Source organism: Gymnogyps californianus, chromosome 1, assembly GCF_018139145.2.
Source record: "Gymnogyps californianus isolate 813 chromosome 1, ASM1813914v2, whole genome shotgun sequence".
Taxonomy (NCBI): Eukaryota; Metazoa; Chordata; class Aves; order Accipitriformes; family Cathartidae; genus Gymnogyps; species Gymnogyps californianus.
Genome location: NC_059471.1, coordinates 44,509,867 through 44,527,428, shown reverse-complemented (window position 1 = coordinate 44,527,428; position 17,562 = coordinate 44,509,867). Strand labels below are relative to the sequence as shown.

The following is a 17,562-nucleotide window of genomic DNA, read 5'->3' as shown; positions in this document are numbered from 1 at the left end:
GCCCCAAAATATTTAAATGTCAGAATGCTTGCTGTCCAGGTTTTCCTGTTTTCTTGTTATTGAGACACTGAATTTCAGTTTACCCTTCAAGGTAAAAGTAAATTTATTTCCTCTCTTTCCTCAATTGTGTCACACTACAGTAAAACACTTTATGAAGATCTTTGATACAGTGAAGAAGTTTATAATAAAAAAAAAAACAACCACAAAAAAACCCCAAAGAACACACTGTACTGGAATATAAGGTCCCCATCAGAAACTTTTTGTGTTCTTTATGTTTTATCTGGCTCAATATATGTAGGGGGGGAAAAAAAAATGCTGAAAGACCTTGGGATACAATTCTTATGTGCAGAATCAATGAGCATTACCCTTTTCTTGGTACCTGGACAATTTGCTATTACCATTACTACTTGCCAAAAAGAAATTGCTGTCATTGCAGAAATTACACCTTCCCTCCCATGGCAAGACTGCTAAAAGTCAGGAAGGTTCACTGAAAAAATTAGAAGAATCTGGAAAAGTCTTGAACACCCACAGTGATGTCACCAGAAGACAGTTCAAAGTGACGCTTATCTTTATGATGACTAAAATAAACAAATGGTATAGTAAAGGGCATATTCCAAGTATATAACTTGACTGCCCTGCCAACGCCTTTTAATAAACACCAACTGAGTCGCTGCTGAAGCAAAAGGAACATCATTTGCAATTTTTATTCCTGATCTGCTGTTATGGTCTTTTGCTTGAGCAGTAATTAAAAATGTTTTTGCCTTATCAAGTTGTTTTGCCTTCTTCAGGCTGCAGGCTTTAATGAGCTTCTTTCCAGGCCTATTATTCATAAGGCTTTATACTGTGAATAAACTAAACGTGATCTGAGCATCTCAATGCAACTATGGATTGTGTTTTAAGATTAAACATATAAAGGGAAATCTTTTGTGTTTGTCCGTGCATACACATAGATTCCCAAGAACTGTATCCATGAGCTGCTGCCATTCATCTTGCCACAATCTCAACCCATTTTAAAGTGGGTCTTTCATAAAATTTGTCAGATTAATTCCTCAGTTTCCTAAAGTCTGTAATTTTCTAACTACAGTAACCCAACACCAGCAGTTCTGACGGTGACCAGAAGGTGAATTATTCTTTATTCCTAAAAATAGATACTTGGGTTTGTTTTCATCATCTTCATTCCTGAACTACAGCAACTGAAAGATATTGAGATGTGAAGTGAGCACTAAAAAGCCTCAAATTCTTCAAAAGGTAGCAAATAAAATCTTATTACCAAAACTGATGTCACCTCCAGGTAGCACTGAGGACTGTAGAATGTCCATTAGTTGGTACGCTTTTCTTCTGCTCTACTTTTGTACCTGTCTATCTAACAAACAAATAGGATTCTGTAGAGCTCTCTATAAGAAACCTAATACCGTAGATATTTGACCTGATGGACAGTTTAAATTGCTGAACAGACAGGAATCCCCACTATGGGATGCAGTCTCAGAAGATGCACACAAAGTGTGTACATGTGCATGGGAAAATGTAAAGGGACAGCTTCTCCAATATTGCAGATCTCATGCAGGTTTTAAAGCACTTTACAAAAGGATACTATTACTCCCATTTTACAAAAGAAATCTTACATTAACATTTTTACATTTGACACTACATTTTTATATTATGAAAAGACTTATTCAAAGCTTATCAGCAGGTCAGCAGCAGAACCTTGAATAAAACCTAGGCTGCCCAAGCTGCAGTGCAGTCCTACACATGCTGCTCAATACAGTACACTGTCTTGTCTGCTATGCTATATTGTCCCTGCAAAAGACAATAACAGTCACTGGAGCAGAGGAGGCATACCAGCATTATTCATTACGGTTAATATCTGTCCTATGAAAATTAGCATCATGAAGAGAGTCACCAATACCAATGACGTTAAGAGAGAGATGGGGTAACAGTACAGAATCCCAATGGCAGTATCGAGATCTCTAAAGGCAAAGTAAGAATCACAGAATTTCTCTGTGGTATAGTTGGTATATTTAGTTGGTATCAAAATGCAAGAGACAGAGACCTCTGATATTCCAGAGGACAGTGAAGCAGGCTTGCACAGTATCCCAAACTGTGGTAGAGGCAAGCTACATACGTCTCTTTCCAGGTTCCTCAAATGGAGACAGCTCTGTAAAACTGCCTCTACATCATTACTACAGAATAAGGATTTCACAGTGGTTTTCTAGAAATAGAAATCTAGCTACAAGAGTCACTGCTTACAAGCACATTTCTAGAGGAAGACTGCTCAGACCTACGTGATTTTTGTAAAACCCCATTTAAAAGCAAGTCTTAAAAATTTATTTAAAATGCAGAAGTTCCAGGTGAACATAGGTCTGAGATACACACATGTTAAACAAATTTTTAAAAAGTTTAAGTGACTGCATTGAAAGGAAAAATAGTATTAAAACCACTTCTGATATGGGCTAGAACTCCATAGCCAATAATTTCAGTAGAGTGCTCTTCTATTTCCATTTAGATAACAATTTGTCTTTTAGCTGTATTACAGGAGAGTCATATTAGCACACTTCACCTTAGTTATACAAGGACACAAGATTTATAGATGATCTTTGCAGTTCCATCTTCTTGATTCAAACAGAAGGAAGCAGTTGAAGAGAAGCTGAACCTACTTCATACTCTAAGCTTATTCCTTCAACCCACAGGTGTTTTTCTAAGGACACTACTAACCAAAAAATGGTTAAGTTAATGGTTCATTAACAAAGTACATACAGGCAAATATTTGATGTAATTCTGGGATATATATTGAAATTATTTTTTTGGCATCTAGATGTAGGGAAATAACATGAACTGGATAACCTTGAATTCTGAATAAGAAAAATCTAAATGTGGTTTGAAATTGGACGACAGTCTTAGTCATATGATTTAGTTTTAGGTAGTCCTGCGAGGAGCAGAGAGTTGGAATCAATGCTCCTTATGGGTCACTTCCAACTTGACATATTCTATGATTCTATGAAATTTTGCAGTATAGCATTACATATGTAGCAAGACATGTAGCTGAATAGCATAGTGTTTCCTGTTCAACATCCCATACATATATCTACACCAATTCAGATAGCATAAGGATTTGACACTATTTACCATTGTGGCTAGCATACAATGATCAATCTATTTCTCAAGGCTACATTTAGAGAATCTGTATTCAAACTTGAGATATGAAAGACTGATAGCTCTAATAGCTGATACGAAACATACTATGTCTTATTTTAAACATTTGTGAAAATTAAATATATTTTATTCTGCAATAATCATTAATATTGTCTTTCAAATACTCCTATTTTTAATAAAGGTCATTTGGGGTGGAGGGGGTAAGATATGTAACATATGTACTTTAAAGAGTTTTTCTCTCTTTTGTAATTAATTACAGTTACCTCCATAAAGTTCTATATACAACTAAGAGAATAGTTGCCATAAACTTTCAATGCTGACATCTTCACTACTATGGTCTTATATCAAAGGTTTACAAAAAACTTCCTGATCCACATTAAGACCCAACAAAAGTGTTCTGTTTCTAGTTATACAAATATGGACTAGCTTTCTGAAAGTTAAAATTATTTTTAATTAAACAGGATTTGTGCAAGAAACAAGGGAAAACAGTTAAATAACTTGTCTACTGATAGAACTGAACACACAACAACTCACCTGGATGCAACATATTTTTCATACATTTCTTCCCTAGCTTTTTTGGCATCCTCTAGCTGAATCTGAAGTCTTTCAAGACGATCTTCTTCATGTGCACAGCGAACACTAAGTTCCATGTTCTGGCGATTAAGATAATCTTTATCTTTTTGCAACAAGTTGAGGGATTGTTGTATGGTTGCCAGCTATAAAAGGCATTAAAAAGAAAACTTTAACATGAAATTCAAGATAAGTATTTAACCTATGTACATATACTTGTGATTTCATTTTAACTCTCTTCTGTGAAATCACCTGAACCAAAAAACTCTATTTACACTCACGTTTAACGTAAGTTGGTGAAGTTTTATGCTGAAAGAAGACTTTAATAAAATTATAATTTTATGAGTTTTCATGATCTGTTTCTGGTAGTTGGCACCTGAAGGAGGTAAAGTGCCCCTTAATCTACCTCAGTATCTAAATAGTACTGAAGTATTGAATAGTGATAGTACTGAATAGTACTATGTCAGAAATACTGATGTCGAGTCTTGGTGCCAATCTGTCATCATACTGGCTACAGCGTTCTCAGAAACAGAAGTGAAAAGTTTAAGGGCACCAGAGTGACTATTGCTCCATAAAGAAATAGAAAAACTGCTAGTTCTGGGGCTGAAGTAAATCATGATTGTTGCAGACAAGGTAGTGTTCCAGGCCAGCACCAATGGCAAAGAGGGTTATGCATGCCTTATTTTGACTTTCATTTAGCATGGTGTTGCTACAGAAGGCTGAACTGATGCCAAAGTAGAAACATGAATATCTTGTGAGTCTCTGTAACAGCCTTCCCAATCACCAGATCAGTCATCTTTACTACTCCAAGAAGAAAGTGGTGTGGGAGAGAGTAGTCTCCATCTATTTGAGGTGAACACTGTCAGAGAACAGCCACAGAGCATAATGGCACTGGTGCAGAGTGGCCCAACTCCTTACTCATGACAGCAAAATGCAGTTTTATCACCTTAAATAATTTTGTCGTTTAAGCTCCTGAGGATGTCACATGCCAAGTTCAAAGAATGATAAATTAATAACTTATCAGAAATATGTCCCCCAAAGCTAGGAAGACATCATGTACATGTTTCAGACAGAATTGACTCTTCCCGAGTCATAAAAGCACTAAAGGTTACTTAAGGGATCTACTCGAGTCAAAGACATGGAGCAACTAGTTAAACAGCTGAAAATTCATACAAAAAAAAAAAAGCTCTTAGAGGCATGCTTCTTTCCATCTGCCCACTTCCTGAGCACCACAGAGAGTGAGGTACAAATGCTTGTTCTATACTTTGTTTAATTTAAGAAACATAACTGTCCTCTCTCTCTCTCCAAGTAACAGGTTATACATACATCCACAGTGAACACAGACATCATGGATTACTACATGAAGAAAAATCTAGGAGTTACTACCCCTCCAACTCCTCCTCCCCTGGAATAAATACTGTGCAAACACTTACAAATGTATGCTCTTCCAATCCAGAACTTGTGATACTGTATCAGCATACACAAAAACCACCATGGACCTTCCAGTAGATTCAAGTAATTACACAGTTTGAAACGGTATTTTAGTTTAAAGTAGTGCTACTTTTATTCCTTCTCAGATTAATTTAGTATAAAGTTAATGAAAAAAAGCCATTGTTGCTGCTACTCTGCAGTACTTGATGCATACACACAAACTTGATGTAGATGGCAATACTTTTTTGGCCATTGTTATGTGCTGAGAACAAACATGCATTCTGATGTCTTCTTACAATGCTAGAACACTGATGAATAAACAGCCTAACAAAGCCTTCAGACTGATATCAAAGAGGAGAATATAAAAGATATTTTCTAATAGAGAATCTCTATGGCTACCTGTAAAGTTAGGCAGAGGAATACTATCTTTAAAGTGGTAGTTATAGCCACTATTTTATCTGTAACACTATTATACAGAGACACTAAGGAACACAATCTCCCCTGAATTCTCTCAGGTATAACTGGTCTCATTTACTCAACTGCCAAAGTGTTAACACACAAAGATCCTCCATTTGATTTTTGCCTGGACCAGTACAGAAGTCAAGAATAACTTTCTCATGCAGTGCCCCTTTCATATCACATTAAAAAATAAATTCACATATTAATTCAGAACAGCCAATCAATTATTTCTCTATTCCTTCTAGTGTTTCCTAGAAAGATTTCTATACAGAAACACAGCTTAAAAAATACTTATTTTTGCATCAAAGTTGCACTGAGCTACAAACCATCTGATAATTAGTCAATGATGATATAAACTGAAAAAGTTTCTTTCTTGAGATTCAGTAAAAGCCTCTTCTCCCTCCCAAAAAGCTGTTGCAAAGTTACACCTACATCAGACGAAGGGAAAAATCCCTCAGTGATTCCAATAGTTTTGGATGATTCTACCCTACTTAAGTAAGGATATATAATTATATATAATAGGATATATATAAAAAATAAGGATATATAATAATCCTCCTTATACCACCCTAAGTAAGCTTACTTAAGGTGAATAATTAATCCTGGAGGTTCAGTGAAGCAATCCTCCCTATAAACAATTTAGATGCAGAAATAGGGAAAATGGATACTGAGTAATGGAAGCTTGTACTGGTATAAACCATCAAAAGTCCTACAGATCAAGGCAGTGGACTTGGAAACATTCTCTATATATGTTTCTCTGAGTCCCTTGACCCAAAAGTTATCATACATGCCCAGTAAGAGAGCCATCACTGAACACAATTCATGACTCTTGGATGAATGAATTACTGAATAGAGAAGCAGCAAGGGACATTTCTCTTGACCTGACAGGCCTCTGGCTCTTGGAATGTCTTTGGAGCAGCAGAAACACATTCCCCTGTGCAATACTAGTGCTACCAGAATGGCAACAACTGAGATCTGAGTGAAGTGACTGACCTAACTGGATTGGAACTCACTCAACTCTAACAAAGATGAGAACCCCTCTGTGCCTGAAGAGGCATTTATTCATTTTCACAACAGAAAGACTTTCAAAGACTAATGAAGACATGCTAGAGAAAAACAGTCCATCACCCTAGTAGATAGTCCTGCCCAAGAGGGAAGCAGCACTGGAATTCCTCTTGTCAATATGCAGTGTGATAGAAAGAAGAGGTCCGGAATAGCAGTCTCCCTATTCCTGACACAGAACTAACTTCTGTAAAGGTGAACTGAAGGAAACTTCAGGCAACTGAACTCACAAAGAAGAAAAACTATGTATTCTATTCATGTATAGAAAAAACATACACAACAAAACATAAGCCATACAGTAGCTCTGTCCTACTGTCACTATTGGTCAGAAAGAGCTAAAGCAAGTTATAACTAGTTCTGCACCTTTTGAGGGATAGAGCATACTCACAGCATTCAGCCTTCATTGGTAAATTTTGCCCTTGGGCCTCCCAGGTTCCTGAGCTTATTGGCAGAGTTTGGAAGGCTGAAGCAAAGGAAGACTAAGCTAGAGACCTAGGAAAATGGCACGTACATAATGCCTAGGGAAAAATGGAAAGCACTTGACCAATGTTAAAGGAGATAGCCAACGTTGCTGTGAGGTTGGCCAGCTTTTTGAAAGATCATAGCAAGTGAGCAAGGCTTCTGGTGACCAGAATCCACCTTCAAGAAGGAGGACGCAGGGAACTGCGGGTTGGTAAATCTAATCTCAGTCCCAGCAAAGATTATGAAGCAAATCCTCCTGGAAGCCATATCCACGCATATGGAGGAAAAGGTGACTGGAAACAACTAGCATGGATTTACCAAGGCCAAACTGTGTCTAGCAAACCAGACAAGAAAGTTGGCTCTGTGGACGGGGGGACAGCTGTCCATGTCATTTGGACTTTTGCATGGCTTTCAGCCATCTCCTGTAACATCTCTATGGGAAAACTGGCAAAATATGGATTGGATAGGCAAACATCAGTTGAACAAACAAAACATGAGCCAAGAAGTGCGCCCTGACAGCAAAGGCGGCCAAGTGCCTACTAGGCCATATTAGCGACAATACAGACAATAGGTTGAAGAAAATTATTATTATCCTGTGTTCAGTACTTGTGAGACTGTATTTGGCGGGCCATGTTCCATTCTGAGTTCCTCATAAAGATGTACATTAACATACTGAAGCAAGACCAGAAGAGCTCTACCAAGATGGTCATGGACTGCAGCACATGATGTACAAGGGGCTGAGAGAAATGGAGTTTTTTTCAGCCTTCAGAAGAGAAATATGTGTGGGGAAAATCTTATTGTTATTTTCACCTATCCAACTGGAATGCATAGAAAGAGCCAGACTCTTGGAAGTGCATAGTGACAAGACAAGAGGCAACAGAAAAAAACTGCAACAACTCTGATTAGATTTTACAAAAACTTTTTCACAAAGAGGGTGGACAAACACTGGAACAGATTGTCCAGAAAGGCTGTGGAATCTCCATCCTTGGAGATATTCAAAACTTGACAAAGCCCTAAGCAACCTGACCTAAGCTGGCTCTGCGCTGCATGGGAGGGTTGGACCAGCTGGTCTCCTGAGGACCATTCTAATCTAAATTATTCCATGATCCTACAGGCGATCCTGACAGACATGATGAGACAAAGAATCAAATTCCCAAGGTGAAGAAACAGACGATTACTGAAATAAGAACTTTATGTTTACCTCTTTTGATAAGTCATTTCTTTCTTTAGCTTGTGCTTTGTGTGACACCTCTAATATTTCATACTTTCTTCTGAGTTCTGACAATTCATGTTCAAATACATCACGTTCACTGTTAAAATAAAGTGAAACTATTAGATGCATAACATGTAACGAACAAGATTCCTATGCATTCGTAATTTCTCAGTCTTCTTTCCGTTCATGACACTGACTTCTTCCAACCAGTCACTCATAAGGCAATTCGTGATAATACTACCTTTTTTAGTTATTAACACCTGCAGTGGTATTTTATTATATGAAATAATTTTCTTCATTTCTAAGTATTTAAAAAAAATAATCCTAAATTATTAGTACAGTAATCCTGAATTTCCATCCTAAATTATTTCATCCTCCTCTGATTATTCTTCTTTAGTGTAACTTTGGGCTATACGTTTCCCCTCTTAGCAATGAACTGTTGAGGACCCTTGTCCATCGTTTTAGCTTTATCAAGCTTTTGATGCTATTTCCCATGAATCTTTTGCAGACATTGAAGTCCGATGAAAAAGTAAAGCAACTTCATTCCCATCTTCCTAATCAAACAGAAAGCAATGTATACTTGTTCTCAGTTGCTACTCTCCCTTATATACAGTCCCTTGATACCAGAGGGGGTTGTACTACTCTCCTCATGTTTAAAATACACGACACAGCTGCAAAAATTATGTTGGTATCCTGAATAAGAGTGCTTTCCATACGCACAAAGAAGCAGCTCTATGTCTCCACTCTATCTGACCCTGTCAGAACAGTGAAATGAATGAGCCAGTATGAGCTTGCAGTTTGGAAAAAAGCTAACCAGTTTTATATTAAGCATAGCACAACTTTAAAACTGAGATAACTTGTAGTACACCAGAACTAGAAGATTTGACATAGCATTTTTAAAGGCAGAAATGAGCCTGGAAGTGATTAACTCCTGCAATGCTCCCAAACATCCTCATGCAGTCATGCCCACAGTGCTCTCCCCTCCCCTCCGTCTGTGCCTATCCAGATGAATACAACTCACTCTCTCAAATATAGTTTTAGCACGTTCATTCACGCCTTTTTCAACTCTACTATTTTAAATGTACACTGTTAAACACTGGGGCCATTCACATAAACGTTATTACAATCCACTTAAGATGCAGTTGCACATGGGAAGCAAACCATGGCATCAATCCATCCTATTTGCAACAAGCTTCTAGATAGATTCCAAGGTTGTTTTAGTATATATAGCTGTGAACAGTTATCCAGAAGACAGACTCTCCTTCTAATGACTTAGTGGCAAAGTCATTTGTGTCAGTAACTGTGCCTGAGTTCATTCAGTATGAACAACTAAGGAGCTGACAGGGTGTTTTCTATTCATAATCCCCATTTTTTAATTCATTCCCCAACAAATGTGCTAAAGGCCAGATTTCTTGTACTTGCAAGCACACTGAAAAAGCCATTTGGGAGCTGGACTGTGAAGTATACATCTATGAGTATTTATAAGAAGTCCATTTTCACTATTTTGCAATTGTTGTTTACAAGATGGGTATCCAAAGCATAGGCTAGAACTGTAAAATCTGTATTTTAAAAATGAAGAGAGACACTGGAACTTCCTGCAGTTAAACCAATTCACTAAGGTAATCCTAAGGTTCTCTGACAAAGAGTTCCCATAACAGCCCTTTCAAATTTATGGTTACAAGGATATCTTAAGTTGTAAATATTAATTCCCAAGGTCCTACCCTCTTAATTCACTGTGTAGGCACCACACAGTAGAGCACATGGCCTTTTGTTAGATCATTGCTTTTAAACTAGGAAAAAAAAAAAAAAAAAAAGTACTTTTTTGTCATGGTTTAACCCCAGTCAGCAACTAAGCACCATGCAGCCGCTTCACCCTCCCTCCTCCCAGTGGGGTGAGGAGGAGGAAAGGGAAAAAAAAGTAAAACTCATGGGTTGAGATAAGAACAGTTTAATAACTAAAGTAAAATATAAGACTAACAATAGTAATAATGAAATATAATAATAATAATAGTAATGAAAAGGAATATAACAAAAAAAGGAAGGGGTGGGGGGGAGAAAAAAAACAGTGATGCACAATGCAATTGCTCACCACCCGCTGACCGATGCCAGAGCCGCGATCTGCACCTCCTGGCCAACTCCCCCATTTATAAACTGGGAATGACGTTCCATGGTATGGAATACCCCTTTGGCTAGTTCAGGTCAGCTGCCCTGGCTATGCTCCCTCCCAGCTTCTTGCACACCTGCTTGCTGGCAGAGCATGGGAAACTGAAAAGTCCTTGGCTTAAGATAAGCGCTACTTAGCAACAACTAAAACATCAGCGTGTTATCAACAGTATTCTCACACTATATCCAAAACACAGCACTGTACCAGCTACTAAGAAGCGAGTTAACTCTGTCCCAGCTGAAACCAGGACATTGTTCTAAGACGCTTGGCATCAACAGCTCCCACTTCTTTAGTTGCAATGAGACTGGTAGGCTCTTCTGAAAACACAGTAAATCTCTAAATATAAACTTTTAGGAAGATCATTTGACACATCAGATTTCAAAACGTTGTTCATTTCCTGTAATATATTGCAGTCATAAGATAATTGAACCATTAGTGGATTGAGGTAAGGAAAAAATCTGTGGTGTGCATAAGCCAAAAATCAAATTAAAACCTCTAGTCAAAGTTGAAGTTTATCTACCAACATTTGTATGTTAGCATAACACTTGAACTATAGAGATACCTACCATTTTACTTTATCATAGTTCTCTTGTCTGTAATCACCTCGCTGAATCATCTGTTTGGTATCAGCCAGTTCCAGTGTTAAACGCTGGCATCTAACCTCAAGCTCTGATCGATTCCTCCTCTCGTCTTCATAGCTCTAGAAGGTAAGACATTTTGAAATGATCACAGCTACACCGATATTTACTTAAAGCAATCACCAACTAAGTTTTATGAAGACCTCTTACAAATATTCAAGTGGTAGTATTTTCATTTGTCTCAGTATTTGGAAATCTAGCACACATCACAAAGTGACCAGCTATGGTAATACTCAACGTATTTTGATCTTATTCTAAATAGTTGATAAATGCACCTATTTTTTCTAACACATTTGTCGATTAGCACAACTTCCAAGACCAGTAACCTTCATATACACAGCTGGTGGTCTACAAACCTATAGTAGGAGCACAAAAGTCACACCACCTTTACAACATTTTCAAACTAGCTTCCTTGTGAAGATACTTGCTCGTCCATTTGAAAAAAAGAAAGAGGATTGATCATTCAGAAGGTTTGGCAACTTCTGTTATTATATGAAAAACTTCACACAGTTACTCCCAAATTGTATCTGGTAACTTATGTTTGCTGAAGCATATCATCCAAAGCTTTGGTGAAGGAAGTAACAAATGAAAAGAAAAACAGTGCTTATTTAATGGTCTATCAGCATTAATTTCCATTTTCCCTTCTTTTTCCTCCTCATATACTTTGAGAGACTACTATGGGAACTAGAAAAAAGGAACCAAAGCAAGAGAACACACAGAAAGCATTTGTCTTTTAAAACACTGGTTATTCGTTTTCAGGATAAACAGATTTCCTAATCACCGTACTCTTCCCTGACACCCTCTACGGGAACAGCAGACTTTTGTACTTTAATCCCCAATCTAGACTCCATTTCTCAGATTTTTCTACAAAGTAGGTATTTATTTTCACAAACTTACCTTACTTGCTTGTCCTAAATGCTGTACTACTTAGTAATTTCTTCACAAAAACAACCAAAAAAAATGCTCATCCACCTACACTAGGGAAAACTGATGGACAACAAAAAGAGTTGCTTGTTAAAAATTTGAGAATACCCCCTGGGCATCTAGATTTTTTCCATATTCTGTTTCTCAGAATACTGCTGAGTTCTAGGTTTTTCTGCTATGGTTGATACATGGCAAGCTCGATAATGGATGCTTGATAAACAGTAACTCCATCTGGTTATACTGAATGGACATCACAATATTATTCACTGAAGGTGAACACAAAACCAAATGACTGCCTTAAGATGCGATTACTGAACAAACCATTTAGCCACTGCAAATTAAATTTGTTTTGCAGTGAGGGACATAGTATGAGTGCATAATTTTTCAAAATAAACTGAAATAACTATGTTTTATACAGTTACAAGAAAGGATAGTAATTGTGTCTAGCTAGTTTTTAATAGACCAGAAAAGTTTAGGACAACAGCATATATGGAGTGGATGACTCCTAAATACAGCTTCCTAGGAGGAATGAACACAAGGATAATACTCTAGGATAGGGATGGAAAGACACAAAGAACACTCTGATCAAATTCACAGGCACCATAAACTGAGAGACTGACAGAATGCCATCTTGAGAAAACACATCTAAATACTTGTAAGACACTACAGAAAAGCTCCCTGAGCTACTAAACATACTGTAACTATTCTATTGATAACTACGAATTTTTTGTTTTATATTTCACAAATCTAGTAATTTTCACTTTCACTAAAATCACATTAGATCACAATCACAAAATCACAACACTGAGAAAGTTTTCATGAGGATTTTGGATGGTATATCATTAAGAACACGTCATCTAAAGACACAATTGTTATTCATCCTAACATACTGGTATATATGGCTTACTTTTATGTTTACTCTAATTAATGGATATACATTAAGCAAATTAACACTATAGAACACTTTCTTAAACCAATTAACATGCCATCATTTATAAAGATGGCATTATCATAATGGTAAAGCCTGTCAGATATTTTTAAAGGTGTTGTCTACAAGTTAGCTAGAGTTTCAAATACGTAACATACAGGTGCAAGTACCTTGTTACACAGTGCAAACATGACTCATCTTGCAATAGGAAATGGTAGTAAGGGCACTTAACTTAAGTGCAAATTGAAAGATTAAGTTTGGATACAATTCCTCTGTGGATATCCTGTGCCATTCTGCTGCTAATACCATGCTGGAATTCATACGCCCTTCACAGAGTGGGCTGTTGAAGCTGCTACAGTATTACACATTTAGCAGCTAGAAGACAACTACCGAAAGTATAAAATTAAATTGGTTAGCCTCTGGACAAATTTATCAGAAACAGCTCTAAAGCACCAGTTAACAGAACAGTTAAATATCTACAAAATTAGTTCCTTCTAATACCCGAGACCTAAACTAGGTTTTGAATTTTATTTAACAAATCAGTTGTTAATGTCACGTAACAATATGATAACTCCAGTGAAGGGGAGGGAAGTTAAATTCTACTTTTAAAAAGTGATTAAGACATATCTAATCTTTTAGGTGTCAAAGTTTTATTTTAATCACAGGAAGAAACGTGACAAGGCAAGCTAATAAACAGTCTATAGGCTAACGCACAAATAACCCTATATGGTACGCATATCTCCAGGTACCAGATATACAAGCTTCTGGATTTCTATAGCAATACATCTTAAAGACATACAATCAAGGTGCCTGTGCTTAGGAAGAATAAGCCTTGCTTTTCATGTGATGAAGTTAATTTAGTTTATAATAATGTCCATATACCCTGAACTGATTTTAAGATTTCTGCAATGGAATAGCTTTATCTTTCAATTTATCTTCAAGAGATAGCTTGGAAGTCTCGATGAACAGCTTTGTCCTGGTGAAGCAAAAAGTGGGCTTTTAAAAGAACAAGATACAGAGCACTTTCAAGGACATGAATGAGGTCCTGGAAATAACACCAATAAATAAAAATAACTTAAGTAAGCCCATAAACCTTAAAAAAATTAAAGGACAAACAGTACTTCCTCACATGGAACGTGACTGCAATGATCCTGCCAACAATGCATGGCTTTTCTTCAGCTTCTTACTCATTTTTGCTACTGCAGAGAGTAGCAACTCAGACAGATGAGGTGGTTAAAACAAACAAAACTGTCCTGTGCGAGATGGGTAGGCAAACATTGCCTAAAGAAACTGTTAACAGAGCTGTCCAAGAGACCCAGTATTAACCAGTACAGGCAGTTTCTACAGAACATGTGAAGCAGTCCCTACCAAGAAGCGCTTCCATTTGGTTTACACTGTCGACAGATGGATGTTTCAAGCAAGAAGATTCTGAACTTGCCTGATCTGCACCATTTAAAACCCAAACTGGTAGAGAAGCTAAAGATCTAATGACAGGCCTCAGTTTTATGATATTAAGCTTCACTGTTATCCTCCATCTGGAATGAACAGCAGCTTATAGCAGTCACTGAAATGAACACCCAGCTAAATTTCAAGTACAAAAACTGGGTGACGTACTTTTTGAACAAAGTTAGCGACACATAATACATGGTAGGGATTAGTTGATCTTTCAAAAAGCCTTTGGGGATAAGAAGATAAACAACAGAAATGCCGGGAAAAGATTAATCAGCCAATCAAGCAGAAGTAGCATGACTCCTTCACACTGTCTACAGATAAGCCTGTGGAAGAAAGTGATCCTGCTTTTAAAAAGCATATTTAAAAGAACTTCATCTTTGAAGAACCACTTACACAAGCCGGCACTTCCTGTTCATACCCTAAGGTACCTAAAGGCCCTAGGCAACTGTAAAGCTACTATACTATTGTGATCTGAAAACCAATTCCCCTCAAGTTATTTGGATGAGGTGTGCTACTTAGTAAAGATGACATTTTGCTTCCATCTGTTTACATAGTATGCATTCAAAAATTATTGGTCAACCCATTATTTATTTGAATACAACTGCCCAAATATCAGGAAGAAGTTATACATAACTGGATGAATAAGACATCTCTTCTAGAATATTGATATGAAATTCGTAATCTGCCAAGGATTGTAGATGGGACACTATCTGCCACTAAAAATTACAAACCAAAATGTTAAGCTACTTCCAAAATAGGGAAGCTCTGCAAGAAAGGTAAGAAAGAAAAGCTTTGGCATAAGTGCCTCTATTGCAAAAGAAAGTGGGGGGAATAAAAAGCTCTTTCTCTCTGGATCTGAGCTGACTAGAATCTTCAGTGAAATATTCTCAGGTGAAAAGGATCCTTGAGATCATTGCATTAGAGACTAGAATTAAGCCATTTGGTACTTCTGAACAACACCTAGCAGTCTATACAAGCCATAGCTATATATCAAAAGAGGTAGAAAGACATTGGATAGAAATGGGAACTTTCATAGATACATAAGTTTTCTTGAGTCTTAGAAGTGTTAAACTGCTGCCCCAAGCTAACAGTTATTGGTAGAATATTTTTCTTAGCAGCTTTTTTCCTAAACAAGATAAATATTAACAATAATGAAGGAAAGAAGGCACATATCTTACCTAAGACTGAGGCCTCATCTGTCCTTTCTAGAGAGAGACGTGAAGACCGAGTAATCAAAGCACTGCTTGAAAGAATTTGTGTCAGGGGGCTGGGGAAGTGTTCTAGAGTGCAGTCTTTAATTACAGATGTGCAAACTTCAGAAGAAATCTTAGGGAACACAGTCCTTCTGGAGTAGCAACAGTAGCCTCAATTTTACAGCATTCAGATACATCTAGTGCCAACTGATCCTTTGAGTGCAACAGCTTAGTTCGTTCTTTGAAGACTATAGAAACGTTTTTCCTCCAGCTGGGAAACATTATCACAGAGAAAATTGTTAGGTATGTCTAGCAAAATCTGACAGCTACTAATCCCAATTCAGAGACGAGGTCTTAGAAGAGATCTTTGTCCTACATACATCTAGCTTTGTCTTTAGGCTAACCATAGCTTTTAGATAACTGTCATACTATAAATTTGATTGCAAGTCCTAAAGGCAACTTTACAGAAAAAAATAGCTAAAGAAAGGAAGCTCTGATAAAACTGTATCAAGACCAAATTCCAGGAAAACATTGCCAAGAAACTCACAGCCAGAAGAAGAAAGCAATACTTAATCTTCTAGAGCTACAAAGAAAAGCAGAATTTCCTTCTCAGACTCTCTCCCAGCCTTAAGAGAAACACACGAGTAGTAAATTACATCTGTTTGAGGGAAGGTTCTAACCACTTTGGAAGCAAACAACTCTGAAAATAGTACACTGATGTTCAGCATGGGAACACACACATCAGAAGCTGGTTTTGTTTCTGGGAAGCTCCTGGTAATACAACACTATAGCTGGACTTTCTTCTCTATCTGTACCTCCAAAAGTGGTGGTGCCAACATTATTTGTACTTGAAGTATTGAGCACTGTAAAAGAAGGACTGAGATGAGTCTGTGCTATACATTTGGTAACAGATCAGTCAGCACTGCAATACAAGAACATCGCTTTTACCAGTTCCACCACCTCCCCCCCAGTCTGTTGCTGCTGCACCTAGAATCAGAGGAACCGCACTGGTCTAAATCACAGATGCAACAATTGTGTACAGAGAGCCATTAACTTAGTGGTAGTACTGCAGAACCACTTATACTGACCACTATAAAAAGAGAAAGTGGTGACAAAGATCTTTTGACACTAGCTGTGTTTATCAGATTATATTCCAGTGCTAGAAATAAGTCTTCACACACTGTTCTTTGCTACCAGTTGTCAGAAGCAGCTCCCCACCCCACTGGGTCTGTGTTACAGATTCAGCAGGCTTTGATTAAGTGCTAACTCAGAGCAGCAACAATCAACAAGAGAACTTTGTTAAAGTTGTAGAGTTTTAGTGGTCTTACCTCTCAGCGTACTAAGAATTAAATGAGTGCTAACAGAGGCCGATACACACTTAGGACCTTCTGCCCCTTCTGAACAAACAAAACATATTTTCATATACCTAGAGTACAAATACAGGTGACAAACATTTGAAAGATGTATTTTATGCCCTGATGTCAGAAATAAAAGTTTTTCTAATACAAATGAATTAATGAATTGCCTAGAGAAAAAGAACATGTGGGTTTGTCAAGTCTTAGAAAATTAATTTCTACAAGGCTACAAGGACAATTCAATATTTACAGAACCAAGCTTCCTAGCTGGTACAGCTGGATGCTTATAAACTCAGTTGGCTGGAGAGGCCACAATACCAGGCCACCGCACTCACTTTTGTGCCAGGCTAGGTCTGTTGTGACAACAATGAGTTTTGTTTGGTTTTTGTTTGATGGCTGTTTTTTTCCCCGTCCCCGAGGAAAAAAAGATAAATGGCAGCATGTAGCAAAAAAAGATTTAGTGGGTTTGAAGACCTGATTTTATATAACCGATACTCAGCCATATCGGCTCATTGCAATAGTGTCCAGAGAATAGAACTGCGCTGCTTTGCTTTCTCACAA

At 37.4% G+C, this 17,562-nt stretch overlaps 1 protein-coding gene across 1 annotated transcript in view; it reads right to left on the bottom strand.

Moving 5' to 3' along the window:
- Positions 1 to 17,562, bottom strand: part of PIBF1 (progesterone immunomodulatory binding factor 1) — a 125,459-nt gene that overhangs the window by 94,959 nt on the left and 12,938 nt on the right. The window contains exons 5-7 of the mRNA XM_050897402.1: positions 11,078 to 11,211; positions 8,336 to 8,444; positions 3,685 to 3,866 (exon numbers count right to left, since the gene is read on the bottom strand). Coding sequence (XP_050753359.1) covers positions 3,685 to 3,866; positions 8,336 to 8,444; positions 11,078 to 11,211 — 425 coding nt within the window. The remainder of the gene's footprint in view (positions 1 to 3,684; positions 3,867 to 8,335; positions 8,445 to 11,077; positions 11,212 to 17,562) is intronic.